General features: G+C 38.4%; 2 protein-coding genes across 3 annotated transcripts; one reads left to right on the top strand and one right to left on the bottom strand.

Annotated features, from left to right (window-relative positions):
* Nucleotides 1-2,739: 2,739 nt before the first annotated feature.
* On the bottom strand, nt 2,740-4,735 carry med7 (mediator complex subunit 7). Its single transcript, XM_023298199.3, has 2 exons — nt 4,600-4,735; nt 2,740-3,773 (listed from the first exon to the last, which is right to left on the bottom strand). Exon 2 carries the CDS (start codon nt 3,762-3,764, stop codon nt 3,000-3,002), a length of 765 nt encoding a protein of 254 aa, XP_023153967.1. The 5' UTR covers nt 3,765-3,773; nt 4,600-4,735; the 3' UTR covers nt 2,740-2,999.
* A 2,538-nt stretch (nt 4,736-7,273) lies between these two features.
* On the top strand, nt 7,274-16,440 carry itk (IL2 inducible T cell kinase). Of its 2 annotated transcripts, XM_023298160.3 has the most exons (17): nt 7,274-7,531; nt 7,648-7,752; nt 7,892-7,973; nt 8,073-8,198; nt 8,491-8,528; nt 9,131-9,282; nt 9,372-9,437; nt 9,543-9,597; nt 10,057-10,136; nt 10,278-10,420; nt 11,725-11,799; nt 12,064-12,232; nt 12,328-12,544; nt 12,631-12,695; nt 12,846-12,964; nt 15,802-15,959; nt 16,055-16,440. In XM_023298160.3, exons 1-17 carry the CDS (start codon nt 7,394-7,396, stop codon nt 16,118-16,120), a joined length of 1,854 nt encoding a protein of 617 aa, XP_023153928.1. In that variant the 5' UTR covers nt 7,274-7,393; the 3' UTR covers nt 16,121-16,440. The 2 variants fall into 2 exon arrangements, with proteins under 2 accessions (XP_023153928.1, XP_035798761.1); XM_035942868.2 differs by lacking the exon at nt 7,274-7,531 and having other exon boundaries at nt 7,702-7,752; nt 7,892-7,954.
* The last annotated feature ends 427 nt before the right edge of the window (nt 16,441-16,867 follow it).

The raw sequence follows: 16,867 nt of genomic DNA, 5'->3' as shown, positions 1-16,867 counted from the left end.
ACAGCAGGGTATGAACTGGTAGTCCCACGTGTCCAGCAGCGGTGGCGGTGATGTTTTCTTTCAGAGTGCAGGATGTGGAAGTTACCTTGACACAGCGCAGGGAATCCCAGCAGAGGATAATACCAGCCAGGGGGGCGGGGTGGAAGGACCATGACATAAACCTGGTTATGTGTGTGTCACTTACGTATTCTTCAATATGCTCGTGTTTTTGTCACGTTTAAACCTTGAAATTGTCTCTGCGGAGGTCCAAAATGCATAATGACGCCTAATGTGCTGTTATTGGTCATGTCAGAAACGTCAGTGTGCTGCAGAGACATCAGTGAATCTCAGTATTCTGGGTCAGTCAAATGAGGCTAAAGGCTGTGATTGGTCAAATGCAAGCCTTTCTTAAATTGACATTACTTTAGCCTTGCTGCCTCCGAGGGTCACAAATGCTCCACAGTCAGTCTATGTGTGGGGGAAAAAGCATGCTTTGTATAGCATGTGCATCAGGACACATTAGGTAACGTTTGTTTTGCACAGTATTCCCCAACGACCATCACTTTGCTGACTTTGGAAAAGGTTTTACTCAAAGAAAAACTGTTGAATTACCTCTTAAAACATTATTTTTTTATCTTTTAAATTGAAAAACGTGGGAAATTTTCCCTACACAGTCAGATATTAGCCTTGTTTCTGACCAAAAGATAACTCGTACTGAGATTTATACAAGTTTGCTCTGACATCTTGTCCTAATTTCATTAATGTAATTCATACAATCATTAGAATGGATTAAAAGGGCAATAAATTAGATGTGAAAAACTTTTCAAATGTCTTTGGACCAGTGTAGTTACAAGCGTACTAATGCATCACTAACTAATGTCACAGAAGTATATTTTAATATTCAGTTCCACCCTCTACAGATTTGTGTTGCAATCCTTCTAAATGACGTCTGTGTTCAAGTTTCTGTAACTAAACCCATGCATTTGCAGAAGCACACTAATGAAAAAGTTGCATTTCTTTCTTTCTAATGATCATGTAGGAATAAGCCACTGTAAGGTAACAAAACACCAGTTAAACTGTTCAGGGCTTTACTGAAAATCTGACGTGAAAATGCTTAAGGGAGGGAGGTGTGACTATATAACTACAGTGTCAACACTGACCTTTCCATAAACACTCTAACAAGATTATACAATCTGCAAGTCACAGTGACAAGACTTCAATGGTCTGCAAACATGTAATAATGTCAGTTCTTCCTAGGGCTAAAACAATTCCTTGAGTAATTAGATTACTAAAATTCCTCGAGGCAAAATTCTCTGAATCAAGGCTTCGTTTAATCCCTACATACTAGACCCCAGCTCACTAACTGGTGGACCGTGGTCAGAGTCCAGTAATCAATACATTATAAGAGGATTTTAAATTTGACAAGACACTTCTATTTTAACCAGCAAAGTCTTGTGTTTACAGATCAGAGGGCTAAACTGTGAAGGCAGTCTGACATAATCAGGCTTTCTTTGTGTGAGTCGGCTCGACAAAACCTCAAACTTCAGAGTTAACAGGTATGAAGGTGGTTTTTCAACTTTCTTTGTTGACTCAGACTTTCGGCCTCAAACTCGTCACACAAACAGGAGAATTTAACGCATCATTTGACTCGTTTTCCACATAAAATGAAACAATCAGGTTGTTTTGACGGAGAGAACAGTAAAAAGCGCTGCGACTGGAAATGATGTAAGACAGGAATAGTAGAAAACTGTTAAATGCACGTAATGTATTCATTTTACCGATCAATGCAGCTGATTATTTCTAAGAGACAGCTGCACAATGAAAGTATCAAACTTCATATATTCAAACATGATATTGTATAGAAGTGCATGTAGGTCTGACACCGTCTCATAATGAAGGAAATCACTTTAATTTGTGGCAAAATCAAAATGAAACTAATGTCACTGATTGAATATTCTCTGTAATAAATACTAATAAACTGATCAGTTTTCTTATCAGCTGCAATACCAGCAGTGTAAACGGACCAAACATAAAAGCGTATTTATGTGGTTTCCGCATCACCAACTAACATGTGGAGTTCCCATGGTTTTGAGTTTTAGTTGAATACCCCTATACTGTAATATATATGTACAATACACCACCTGTGTTCTGCCAGGACGGTTATTTCTTTTGCACAGCGCACTCACTTCTGCTTTTCATGCTGTAATGCGAATGCCAAGCGTGGGATCCGATTACTCCATTAATCGCCAGAATAATTGATAGAATAGTCGATTACTAAAATAACCGATAGCTGCAGCTCTAGTGCTTGCACTAAATTTTGTGACCCGATATGTCTACCCTTGAGTTGTAGTAACCGCATTGAACTCCTACTGCCAAAGAGGATTTTCTTTATTGGTTTTATTGCAGGGCTGCACAGTGGCGTAGTGGTTAGCACTTTCGCCTTGCAGCAAGAAGGTCCCTGGTTCACGTCCCAGCTTTCCCGGGATCTTTCTGCATGGAGTTTGCATGTTCTCCCTGTGCATGCGTGGGTTTTCTCCGGGTACTCCGGCTTCCTCCCACAGTCCAAAAATATGCTGAGGTTAATTGATCATTCTAAATTGCCCGTAGGTGTGAATGTGAGAGTGATTGTTTGTCTCTGTATGTGGCCCTGTGACAGACTGGTGACCTGTCCAGGGTGTCCCCTGCCTTCACCTGAGTCAGCTGGGATAGACTCCAGCCCCCCCACCCCGGGACCCTAGTGAGGATTAAGCGGTGTATAGATAATGGATGGATGGATGGTTTTATTGCAAAAAATTGAAAATTGGCAGCCCAATGGATTTGTGAAATACCTCAATTTCTTGAATATCTGTGCAGGACCTGGAAAGAGTGCCTATATCATAGCTTCAAAACAAAGCACCATTCAACACCAAGCAGGATTTCAGGCCCAGTAAAACCAGAAAAACATATTCATATTTACACCAAGTACAGCACAAAAACAACATGTATGTGTAGAAAACATGAACAACTACCCAGAATTACACCTAGGCTATTTCATCAATAATACTGCACATGGCAGCATCCTGGTCCCATATTTTGTCCCTCTTTGATGTAGGGATGTTCCTGTCCTGGTGACCTGCTGCCATGCAGCTGCCACCTGCTTCCTCTACATCCATAGGTTCTGTTTTTAGCCTGGGGGCCTGCCCAGAGGAACCACCAACACTAACTGCTGCAGACACACTCTTTGTCCCGTCACCAGCGCCTTCTGAACCCTCAATCTGAGGTAAGTCATCAGGTAGTGAGGCGAGGCACCCCTGGATCATCTCCACCACCCTCTCCAGATGTTTCTGGAACCTCTCTGCCGTCTCTAGCCTCTGTCTCTTCTGCACCTCCATCATCACCCTCAGTGTCTCCCTGGCTTGGTGAGGCCTGTACTCATTGATCAGATGGTGCATATGAACAAACAAAAGCTTTATGTCCTCCAGCTTCTCTTCACGCTTTATACTGCCAGGACTTTTGATAAGGATGTCCAGCAGGTCCAGAAAGTTCACAAGAATGGACATGTTGAGTTTCTTGAGCTCCCGTTTGTGGTCAAACTGCATAGGATGGAGTCTCTCAATTCCCTGGCTCTCCAGAGGCCGGATGATAAGGTCATCGCATTGGAACTGGTTGCCAAACATCATATAACTGTCTCTGATAGGTGGAGGCGGCTTGGGAGCCAGACCCTTGCGGATATTTTCATCTGTGTACTCCTTAATGTACTGCATAGGCGGAGGAGGCAGAGCGCTGACCTGCTGTGGTTCACCCATGATGTGCACCTGAAAAACACAAGTATATGCAGTAATATACAAATACAGAATTCAAGTACCCACTAGAAAGAATAGACACTCCAGAGAATTGAAAATGTATTAATGCAGTCATATGTAAGTATGCTACTACTGCTGGGGCCTATTAAGCAGTTCTGGCCAACTTTGGTACTTGTGAGTATTTTTATTTGAAAAGGAAAAACAAGATTTGTTTAATCGCACGTTTTTTTATGTAAAAACAAAAATTTGCAAAGTAGAAAGCAATTAAAACTGGTACAAAACCTGATGGATTAAGAAGTGCAGTACCATTAATTTAAATACTATGGGAATAAATCCGTGCATTTATATACGGAATATGAAGTATACTCAACTAAAGCACCACGGACGTTACACAACATGTAGTCTTACAATTTAAATTCAGTAACGTTCATTATGTTTAAATAGAGAGATTCCACTATTTCAAGACATAACTAAACTGTTACATTTCGCAGTAAACACAATACTTTCCCAAAACAGAAAGTATGCTAAGAAAAAGTTACCCTGCTAGTTGTCTGTAGGTGTCACGTAACAAACGACTCATACTAGTTTTGCTAGCGATTATCTGCTGAGGAATACTGTTGAACAAACAGTATCATCTGCTACTGAAAGCCGCTCTGTTGTTTGCTGAATATGTTCCATCTTCACTCTACGATCAGATGCAGACATTAGCAGAACGGTTTATGGAAAAAGCTAGCCAGCTAGCTATGCCGCTGCTAACGTCCACTAAACACTTACATGGAACTTGGGGCTAATTAGTAACACAAGTAAATAAAAATGCAGTATTGATACTTTTACATACCTTCTAAAAGACCCTGTAGATGCTCAACGTAGACTTCAAATGTGAAATGTCACTTAGGTATAGGACCGGACAGTTAGCTCATGGCTAGCTTAGCCGCTTCTGTTCACACTAACAAGATGGTTCGTCTCTGTTGTAATTCCATTGGCTCAGCTGTCCTCGTGATAGCTTTAGATCACGCTGATTGGACGTTAGCCAACGAACAAACTAAACGCTGATTGGCCCAATTTTTGGGGGGACAGAATTATTATTATTATTATTTTATTTTTTATTGACAAAATAATTTAACAAAACATTGTGGAATACAGTCTCTACAGAGGCATTTTTGTAATGAACAGGTGCTTCCAGTGCAGTAAAATATCAATCAAACTTTATTTATAGAGCACTTTTCATACAGTTAAAAAATGCAACGCAAAGTGCTTTACAAAATTAAAAACATTAAAAACAAGAAAACCCATCCCTCCCTCCCTCCATATATACATATATGCACACAACTGCGGAAGCACACACACATACACACATCCACACACACACACACACACCCATACATACACAGACACACACACGCCCACAGACACACACTCCTACCACCGACAGTAGGGAGACATGGCATGACACTGACGATTGTGGGAAACGCCTCCATTGGGGTCGTCCACACTGGGAGGAGTCGCAGGCCATGACCACTGGGGGTGCCGGCACCCAAACCCCGACAGACAGGGGGACCCCCACACCGGGGTGGGGAGCCCCACCGGTCACCTCGTCCTCTGTAGATATAATATATATCTATTAGAAGGGTCAGTTCTGGAAAAGTATAGAAGTGCAATCAGTAAATTAAACAGAATCAAGGAAAAAGGAAAAAAGAAAGAAAGGAAAAAAGAAAGAAATAAGACAGAACAAAACATAGAGCTAGGGCTTTTTTTTGTAGCTCGTAATTCTCAATCAAATTGAACAGTTTCATTGCATGATTAGTCTTCATTTTTTTAAAGGCTTTAGTGAAGGATAGAAACTCCTTATGAAACACATAAAATCTAGGATTTACCATCATGTATTTGCATTTGTGTATATAAAATTTCCCAAGGATGAGGATATTGTTAATCAACAAGTCCTAATCTCTGTTTTCTGATACAAAACCATAAATAATATCTTTCAGAAGAAAGGGTTCAATTAGAACATTGGTGTAAAGCCAGTCATATATATCGGCCCACAGCGCTTCTGTGAACATACACTGAAAGAACAGATGATCTGTAGTTTCTATACCCCCACAAAATACACAATTATTTGTGTCAAATCCGAATCGTTGATGTAAAAATTCATTCGAGGGATATACACAATTCAAAATTCTAAAATGCAGTTCTTTAGATTTCAGAGTGATTGGGTGTTTTAGATACTCTGAGCACAAAGAGTGTATGATGTCCCCCGAAAAGACATGAGCAATGGAGTTTCAGAATGACAGCACAAGATGTGAAATTTTATCATACATTTTTCTAATTGTTCTGGGGGACAGAATTATTAGTTTGCAGGATGTCAGGATTGTTGGTGTACATTTTGACTAAATCTAAATTGATTTAAAGCTTCTATTGACAGCATAATGTGTAGCTTGACGTTTGGAAAATATATTTACACTCCACGAACAGCAGTCATTTTTTTCAAAGCTAATGCTTGCAAAGTTAATCCAAATAAAGTACCATTCTATCTTTTGTAAGGTTTAACAATATGGGTTATTGTACCATGTTACAAGGTCGGATTTTCTTTGATGTTTCTTATGAATGGGAAGGAAGTGACAAAAAAACCTTACAGGCTTCAGGATTCTTTGGTTAGAGTTTTATATATTAAAAATATATATCTTAGAACAGTTTATGCTCCTGTTGAACTGTGTTTTATATAACGAATGAATTAATGTTGATGGTGTCCGAATCAATTTGCACTCTGCATAATTCTAACAATTCAAAGTGATGATATTTTAAGTTATTCTGAATATGTTTCATAACTGCAAATTACTAGAACCCCACTAGAAATTATACTTTTTTTTTTATCATGGTTGTTTAAACATTGCCCCCAAAAATCCCGGTTTTAATAAAACTCATTTCTGTCTGTCTATAAGCATTGTGTAAGAGGGAGGGAAAACTGAAATCTGTCTTAAAGTATAAAAAGCAGAGACAAGAATGATGACAATTGGATTCATTTAAAAAAAAATGCGGAAACTATGACAAAACCATATAATGAAATATCAAAATCTATCACAGCAGCAAAAAAAAATACTTTGCTTTTTTTTTGAAAACTCACTTTGTATACAAAGTTCTGAAGTAATCTTGCTTTCATGTAACTTTTAGATGTTTACAATACTGCTTCAATATTTTTAAAATGGTTTTACACTTTAAATTGTTCTTACTTTAGCACCCATGTTCAGTGTTTAAATCATTACCAAAACTTTGTGTCATTGCCAGGATATAGTCATTACCATTAAGGTGCATATTGTGCTGTAAAATGTTCAAAAACGCCAAGACCAAATCATCATCTTGCTGCTACAGCACACTCCACATACTAGTTTATTGCAACATAGTGAGTGAAAGTATGCAAGGGCATGCAGAGTGTGTGCGCATGTGTGTGTTTCCTTATACAACTATGTGTTGCCGTAAGGATGTGGTTTACTGTGTGCAAGCGCTGCATGCCGGAAGCTTCACGGCATCTATCGTTTTATCATCCCCAATTTTTTTTTCAGTTTCACTGTCACTGCGAGGCACTCAGTCTCTCTGTGTATGACGAAACCGTAGTCGTTGTGTTGTCCGTAGCTGGCACCATGTTCCCCAGGGTGATTCTGAAGGGAACTATGATCAAAAAATCTCAACAAAAGAAAAGAACATCACCATCTAATTACAAGGAGAGATTTTTTGTGTTGGACACCCAAGACCTGAAGTATTCTGAGCGTCGTCCTGGAGTAAGTAGCTATACACTTTGTTCAAGAAATGAGGCCTTTTAGGTGCCAACTATCATTTAAATTCTATGTGCAACACAGTGTTTAACAGTCATAGAGTAAATATCATGTGCTTTCAGAAAAAACCCATGCAGAAAGGTTGCATCGAGCTGTCCAGAATTAGGTGTGTGGAGATTGTGTGCAGTGATGTCCCCATTCCATGCAACTATAAGTATCCTTTTCAGGTAGAAATCATCATTTTTCAAAGAAGACATACAAAAATACTGTCTTATGTATTGTAAGTGTAACGTGTGATCAAGTATATTTTGCAAATATGGTATAAAACAAGCAAAAATCATGTCTAAAAAGCAAATGTCTCTACAGGTTTTTCATGATAACCATTACCTCTACATTTTTGCCCCTGATAATGACTGCCGACAGAGATGGGTGAGAGCTCTCAAAGAGGGTACGCAAATTCACCGCTAACCCCTTCATCTCATATGCTAAAAATTCATTCATCTTTATCAATCAAAACCTTGTACATCTTTTATTTTGTCTGATGCAGAGACAAAGAACAACAATTTGGTTGCAAAGTTCCACCCAAACTTCTACATGGATGGAAAATGGAGATGTTGCCAGCAAACAGAGAAACTGGCAGCAGGTTGTCATGTATACGACCCAGTGGGCTACGGTTTGTATTATTTTTACCTAGTTTATCCCGCTTTTTCGTCAAATCTTTGTACTAAATTGTGCATGACTCAATCTGTAACAGTCTCATCCAAACACACACAAAAAAACCCTCACAGAAATAATGTCTTGTGATTTTTCTGGGCTTTTTGAACATGTACATGGAGTGAATCTAAATTTAGTTATAGTGTTGCGCAACTTTACAATCTGCCAAATCTAATATAAGACTGTTGTTGCTTTGTAAATGTGGATACATCCTCCACCTCTTGAATTTAAAATTTCTGATTTCCCTACAGCTTCTAAAAAGCCGCTTCCTCATCTCCCAGATCCAGAGGTAACACTTTGTTAGCGTAAATAACGTGTGATGTTTCAATATTATCGGTGAGACAGTCAGTAGTGTTCAAATATGGACTGGCAAAATAACTTCTTGGGGTTTTTCATGTTTTTCTTGCTTGGCTACAATGTACAAATTGTTTTCATGTGATTTTGCATTTACAAGATATATTTTTAGATATTTTCACTTGATAAATAGACTTGTCTTTGGCTTTTTCCGACAGTGCGTGTAGTTTGGGCACAGAGGACTTTGCTTGTTCGCTGCTAAGTTAGTTATCTTGCACTGCTTGCGTTATGTAATTGCAAGGCCTCTTCTGATTCTGTTGCAAAACTTAATATACTACAACCTAATATAACCCAAATAGCATTGCAATTTATTAATTTAATTCCCTTTTGTTGTGGGATAATGGTATTTATCTGCTACAAAAACTAAATCACTTCTTACGTATTTTATCAACTTCGTGATAGGCTTGCTGAAGGGTGTTTTGTGCTTTTAAACGTATTATTGCTCTCGCCACAAACTACTGAATGTTGTTAGAGCAGAAAAGTTTTGCTTTTTGACGTTTAAATGAGTCAATAATATTATTTTTCATTCTGTGTCAGTGGGGATTGCAGGATTCTGGACAGCAGATCGTCATCGCTCTGCAGGACTACACGGCACTGGGAGACAATGACTTGTCTCTTCAGAAAGATCAGGAGTATACTCTGATCAATAACTCCCACCCTGACTGGTGGACAGTACAAGATGACGGAGGGTAAAGCATCCTAACATGACCATCTCATTCTTATTTACTGCTTACGTTTAAAAATAAAAGCTTTTTTTTCCCCTTTGACCCCTGATCAGGAACACAGGTTTTGTTCCCAGTACGCTCGTTGCTGAAAAATCTGGCAACAACTTTGAGAGATTTGAGTGAGTTTGATTTCTTTGCCTCTGATTGTTACTGTGTGGACTCCTTCAAATCTATCCAGTTGCTCTCTGTGGAACTGATTTAGTTGTTAACGTGTCCTTTCACAGATGGTACAACAAAAACATTAACAGAGGAGAAGCAGAGGATTTGTTAATGAAAGAGGTAAGAAAAAAAAAACCACAACGTCAGTAATTACTCAGATTTCCATTTGTTTATCCTTCCAGGCCTGTTTTGACATAAAAAGAAATGCATCAAAACCCAGTTCTGCTGCTCCCGTATGATACATTTCACATTTGCTTGTGCCTGTGCCACCCACTGCACACTTGCTTTTGCAATATTAATGCACCTGCACGACGAGAGTGTGACATCGCATGGGACACGAAAAATTTCTCACAACCACAGTGTTTCCTCCAGCTTTGAATTTCCTGCTGTGAAACTTTGCTTTGCTAAGTTTTTGCAAGCAGGAGGGAGAACAGATATCCATCATTGTCTGCTACTTGAAATGACTAGCAGGCCTGTACTGGCATAAGCTGCATATTGAATAAAGAGTTAAGAAGCTGACATATCACAAAATATAATTTTAATGTTGCCGAACTCGTGATTTCGACATTCTGCCTTCAGGGAAAAGAAGGTGCATTCATGGTGCGAGACTCCAGACAAGCAGGAGTCTACACAGTGTCAGTGTTCACCAAAGCTCCAGGGTAATTCTGCCTCCTTCTTCTGTACAGTTCCTGTGTATTTAACTAAATGATTTAACTAAATGGGTGTATAGTTAAATATATGTGCACATTTTCTAACTGTATGTGATTTGTTGCACTGAAATGTTGTTTTATTCTCTTCAGGTCTAATGGGGAGAAGAATCCAAGAGTGAAACATTACCAAATCAGGCAGACAGAAACAGGCCAGGCTGCATTTTACCTGGCAGAGAAGTACCTGTTCAGCACCATTCCAGAACTAATTCATTACCACCAACACAATGCTGCCGGTAAGTGTGCTGGTCTTCCTCATGCAACAGAATCAATAAAAAAAGCAACATTAAAAAAAAAAAATCTAACCCCAACAGCTCAAAAAATAACTCAAGCTTGGCAAACATCCTGGAAAAAGGACAAATAAATGTGCTTCTCTGATATATTTTATAAATATACACTTTCACATGTAATTACTTGACATTACAGCACTTTACCAGAGACACAAATAAGCAATAATGAAATGATTGCAATTCATACGATGGCAGTGTGAGTGTAGTGAACAGTGGATGTTCAGGGTCATTCCAGAATTAGAGGATATTTTATGTCGCACCCATCACATTTCAAACAATCCATGTATAAAATACCAAAACAGTTGTTGTGTAAATTTACTCATCTTGAGGCCAAATCTAAAAAAAAAAAAACTAGGAGAAAAGAATGTTTGAAAATGTTTTTTAAATACCAAATAAGTCTGGAGTTCCCTCTGAAATGTAGTTTTTCTCTTGTCCCACCCCCCTGATGACCTTATTGAATCTCAAATAAAACTGTTAAAATGAAATTGAAATCTCCTTTTTTTGCTATTATTCTTTTCATTGATGGCTCTTGTAATTGTGGGAACATTTTTTTAATCAACAGAATATTATTTTTAGTATTTATTATGCATGGAACCTGTGTACCACAACAGCCCTGTTAGCATAACCTTTTTATCTGATAGAAGAAGAAGAAGAAAACAATGAATCACATGATACACTGGAATTAACATCATCAAACAGTTTCCCAAAAGAATTTATATAACAAAGCCATGTCCTCTCTTCTGTTTTTCATATTTATTCATATCAAAATATCGTCAGCCTTGAGTGAATGTCTCAATCTACCTCATGCAACTCTGAGAAAAAGCAAACAGCATGGATTAGCAGCCTTGTTACTGTGATTAGAGTAGGATTAGCAAACAACAAATAAAACATGGAATAAGAATTTTTCCATTGACGTGTAAGCTGAGCAAATCAAGCCTTTAAAAGTGTATTAACTATTTTTGATGAGTATGTAACAGAAAACTGTAAAAGAGAAGGTTTATTTTTCAAACATTTTGAAGCCCAAATGTCCTCCAATTCTGAAATGACCCTTACAGTGTCTGTGTGAGAGCATGTGTGTGTGATTTATTACTTCTTTTGGTATATTTCTTAATATCTTTCTACTTTTAATATATTTATTAAGCACAATGCACTTAAATGTTGCTCTATGTTTATACAGTGATAATACAGAATGTAATCTAATCTAATAACATGTGTGACTCTGTTTCTGTGTGTGTTTTTTGACCTGTTAGGTCTGATAACACGCCTCAGACACCCTGTCTCTCAAGGTGGAGGCTGCACCAGTGAAACTGTGGACCCCTCAAAAGGTTACAGGATTTACCAGTTGAGCTGGACCACAAAACAGTTATAACTTCATGTCAAAAAGTTTGTTTTCACTGACCTCTAGTGGTTTTCACACTGTGTGTTCAGAGCAGCAGTTCAGCCTCATCTGCTACAGGAATAAATTCTGCTAAAAGTCTGCTTGTTCTATAATTATGTAACTTTAACTTGCATATTTACTGCATTCCATGATGAAACCTGCCTTCTTGGTAGTTCCACTGAACAATATTATGTGTGTTGCTGCTCACCAGATCAGTGGGAAGTGAACCCAGAGGAGCTGACGCTGGGTCGGGAGTTGGGCAGTGGTCAGTTCGGGCTGGTGCTGGAGGGCAGATGGAGGGAGAGGAAGGTGGCAGTGAAGATGATACGAGAAGAGTGCATGTCAGATGAGGATTTTAAAGAAGAAGCGAGGGTTATGATGTAAGTATTTCAGAGCGGAGGTTCATGTTTCTTGCAGTAACATTTTTTATTTTTTTTAACTGGAAACCACTCACCTTGTGTATTTGTTTTTATAGGAGGCTGTCTCACTGTAAGCTGGTACAGCTGTATGGTGTGTGCACTCAGCACTCTCCCATGTGGCTGCTGTTTGAGTTCATGGAAAACGGCTGTCTGTCAGACTACCTGCGAGCCAGGAAAGGGCGTCTGTCTCAGGATACCATGCTGGGGATGTGTGTGGATGTCAGTGAGGGGATGGCTTACCTGGAGAGCTCCAACTTCATCCACAGAGATCTGGTAAACTCATGGACAGGAACTTTTAATGATGCGCTTTTGTACCTCTAGTCAGTTAGGAGTTTGTCTTACCTCTGTTCCTACCACAGGCTGCCAGGAACTGTCTTGTCGCAAAGAACAATGAAGTGAAGGTGTCTGATTTTGGCATGACTAGGTAGGATTTTATTAATAATCCTGGAGCTCCTGTGCCAAATTGTTGCACATGTCTATTGCATTGTGTGCCTGACTTTGTAGATCAAGCTGTTTGGTACAAGACAGCTTACAGGTACATTGCATTATAGTGCATGGTTTGTGTCCATTGTAGGTTTGTTCTTGATGATCAGTACACAAGCTCTCAGTGCTCCAAGTTCCCAGTCAAGTGGTCAGCCCCAGAGGTCATCAGATACTGCAAGTTCAGCAGCAAGTCTGACGTCTGGTCATTTGGTATGTTGATTTATGTCACTTGTTTTGTTCGTATGTATGATTTGCTGTCTCTCAAGTCACACATGTCTTCTTCTGCCTTTTTTGGAATCAACATAGTAATTTTCAAGCTTCATTCACACAATAACATGCCATGGCAGACTATAAAACCGAAAATTAGCTATTTTTAAGTTTTCCTGAGAGCATTTTCATTCTGGTGTTGTATTTTTTTGGGAAACCAAACTGGAATTTTAATAAGACTGCAATGGTTGAGGATAGTTTTTCTACTGATGATCACAGGACACACACAAACCAACAAGGTGAATACAATGCAGTAGAATTACAGTTAAAGAAGCAATTTCAAGTCACACATTTTCACACCTGAAGATAAAAGAACAGGAGTGTTAAAGGTATCTAAGCTTTTTACCTTTAATGTGCTTAACACTGTAACTATTCTCTGTGCAATGCCAACTAATGGATTTACAGTAAGCTCCAAGTAGTTAACACTGTTGGGACCATTGCCAAGACAGGAGATTAAACTTGCAGCAACTTAACATGTTTCATGGAACAAGATTCTGTGTAAAGAAGTTGTGAATTTCTCCAACCAACAGATGTAGAATAGTTTGATAGAATAATAATTACAACTGCTGTTACAGTTGTTTCTCCTGAAAAGTGCAAACTTTAGATTTGCCATCGACTAAAGACACTTTGGTCGTTGATTAAACCCCTGAAAACTCATGTCTGTGCATCAAAGTTACACATTTAAAAGTTTCCCATGAAAATGGAAAATAAAATGCTTCCTCTAGAATGTGAAGATCTGTAAGTCTTACCTTTCTCTCTACCCACTATTGTGCTGCTCACTGCAGCTCCAGCACACCAGCTCATCTACTGATCTGCTAAAATAATGTAAAACCAATTTAGTGCTCCACAATGGCAAGCTGTAATATTGGAGTGATTCAGCCACACATGTTCAAACTGGAAATCAGCAAGATGATTGATTCTTTAAATGTGTTAAATCCCAGTAGGTTTTAGTCTGTGGTTTTAAGGCTGTCTTTGGTGCACTGCAATTTCAATCTTGAAGTGCACCGCTATACTTATTTCGCTCATAACGTACCTTTTAGTCTATAAAAAATCTAAATAAAAACAAAATAGCAAGGTTAAAAATAACAAAAAAGCAAAAACCGTCTCACTCTACAAACTATTCAAATATGACCGAGACAAAATTATTGATACATCACTGAAGCAGGGATAAAAGTGGGTTCTAGTGATATTTCAAGCAGACTATTATCTTCAAATTGTATCATAGGTGTCTTCACACTAAGCCAATCACTTATTTTGTTTAAATGGAGAGAAGCAGTGAATTGTGATGTTTGGTAGGCAAAAGGAGAAAGCAGATAAACAAGTTGTTTGAGGAGATGAGGAGGAAAATAATTCCAAAACATGATCAAGATCAAGACTATTAGTCATCTCCAAACAGTGCCTGGAGTTCTTGAGATGGCAGCAGCTAATATTATTGGGAATTTGGACGGAAGCCAATCATCCTGTATGAGGCTGCATAGGAAAATTGACTCAAGATTGAACAGAGGAACAGTTTAAATGGAAGAAAAATGTCAAAACAGACACAAGTTGGCATCCAAGATCAAGACAATATCTGGTTGCAGCATTAGTTTCTTTCTGGTTGGATGTGGGTTAAGCAGTCTTTTTTTTTAGAGAGAGAAACATAACAAAAGGCCTGGCTGGTGTTCAATAAAAATCATGTAGACAAATCACAGTGCTTTTGGGAGGATGTCTTTTGGACAGATGAAACCGAATTCGAGCTACATAAGGAAAAATTAAGCTTTCAAAGAAAACATCGTGAATACTATCGAGGTGTTCTGTAGTAAAACATACACATCAGTTTCATAGAGCTGTGTCCTAATTAATGATTAATGACCGAACATATACATCCAGGAATGAATGAGGAGAAACACTGGACTATTCAAAGTGGCCCTTGCGAGTCTAAAACTTAATCCAACTGGTGATCTATAAAAGCAGCTGAAACTCACATGAAATCTGCAAGAAGAGCAGCAATTCAGCTCAAGATGAGTCAAACAACCACCTGAAAGTTGTCAAGTCTTGTTAAGAGCTATGATAATGATTGCACCCTCAACCAGGTGTTCTACAAAATGTTATTCTTACTCAGAATTGTTTTTCTGCTTGAATAGATGCAAGCAATAGAGACGCAGTCACTACATGGATCTGCACATTCTAGAGGAAACAGTGGTGTAGAGTTACAGTTAAGCCATTTCAAGGCGGAAAAAGTATCATTTTCATGGTAAAGTCTTTTAAATGTATGACTTTGAGAGACAGAGGTGAGTTTTGAGGGGGTTAAATCAAAGACTGGGGAGGAACTTTAAGGGTCCAAATATTTTTTTGCATGCCTTTTCATTTGCTGTATAATTTGAATTAATGTGTTAGATTAAAAATCTAAATATCTAATCCAGATGGTGTCAAATGCTTTTGTCAGCACGGATGTATTTCACCAAAAACAGACTGAAGAATACATACATGTCAGGATCATTACATCAACACGATTGTGTGCAGGAACAGTGGGGATCATGTCAGCTTGAGCAATATAATGTTAAATGTATAAATATATTAGTCTAAAAGCATCATCAATCAGTTCTTTTTGGATGATGCTTGTCATAACCATTAAAATAGTGAATGCAAAAGAGCTAGCACGGAGCAACCACAGATATACAAATTATTAATCAGAATCACAGGAAGCGGAGTGTTTCGCTCTGTCCTCATCACTTAAAATGTTAACTAGCAGGTTTGTATATTTTTCAACATTCTGCGTCTCCCTGTTCTATCCTGTTCAGGTGTGCTCATGTGGGAGGTGTATAATGAAGGCCGTCTTCCCTATGAGAACCGCTCTAATGCAGAGGTGGTGGAGTCCCTGAACGCTGGCCTGAGGCTCCTGAAGCCTCGCTTGGCTTCAGACTCTGTCCACCTGCTCATGGAGTGGTGCTGGAAGGAGGTGGGGTCAGGAATTTAATATATTTCAAGTAGAGGAACTGCTGACACAGCAACGTATTCTGTAATAATGTTGCTTTTTTCCTTTGTCATTCCCAGAAACCAGAAGATCGGCCATCGTTTGCCCTCCTCCTACATGAGCTGGCCTCCCTGGCAAACCTGTGAACCAACATAACATCTGAGGATGATCATTCTGAACCGAGCTATATTTATTTTATTTATTGATTTAATTACCCATTGCTTGTGTAATTGTCCTGGGTGAAGTTAAGATGATTACAAAACACAGTTTTATATCCTTGTATTTTGCACTTTATTTGTTTCATAGCTCTGTAAACTACTCTTGAGAAGATCCGTACAGTCCAGTCACAGCTACTACATTTCACTGCAGGGTTATGTAAAGGTTTCAGTTATTCTCTGTATATTAAACAGGTGGAGTGGGTATGTTGTTTACCAGTTGTTAAGTAAATAAATCTTTTGCATCATTATTCATTTCTTCTCACAGTTTTTCTTAACATTTCAACACAATGGTAAGGTAAAACATTGATGAAGCAATTTCTTTTCAAAAACTGAAAAGTTTATTGAAGTCACAAGAACCAGGAATATTAATTAACTTTGCAGCGTTTCTTGTTGGAGTATTTATTTTACATATATTTGCAGTTATCTCCACTATTTTTTTTTTTTTTTTAACAATTCAGTATTCCACAATTTTTTAACTTATGATGCCCATGCTGCCAGATTTTCACAATTTTTTTAACAGGGCTTTTTTTGTTTTACAGTGTAGACTATTTTTATATCTGTATGTGATCTCAATTCTTGTGATATTTCGAGTAGTTCCCCTTTGTAGAGGAACAAAGTTAATCAGATCAAGTTTCTACACACACAGACACACAATATACTACGTTTAATGTGAAT

The sequence above is a fragment of the Amphiprion ocellaris genome, chromosome 13 (genome assembly GCF_022539595.1).
Source record: "Amphiprion ocellaris isolate individual 3 ecotype Okinawa chromosome 13, ASM2253959v1, whole genome shotgun sequence".
NCBI classification, from domain to species: Eukaryota; Metazoa; Chordata; class Actinopteri; family Pomacentridae; genus Amphiprion; species Amphiprion ocellaris.
Note: the sequence above shows the minus strand (reverse complement) of the source record. Positions and strands in the feature narration are given on the sequence as shown.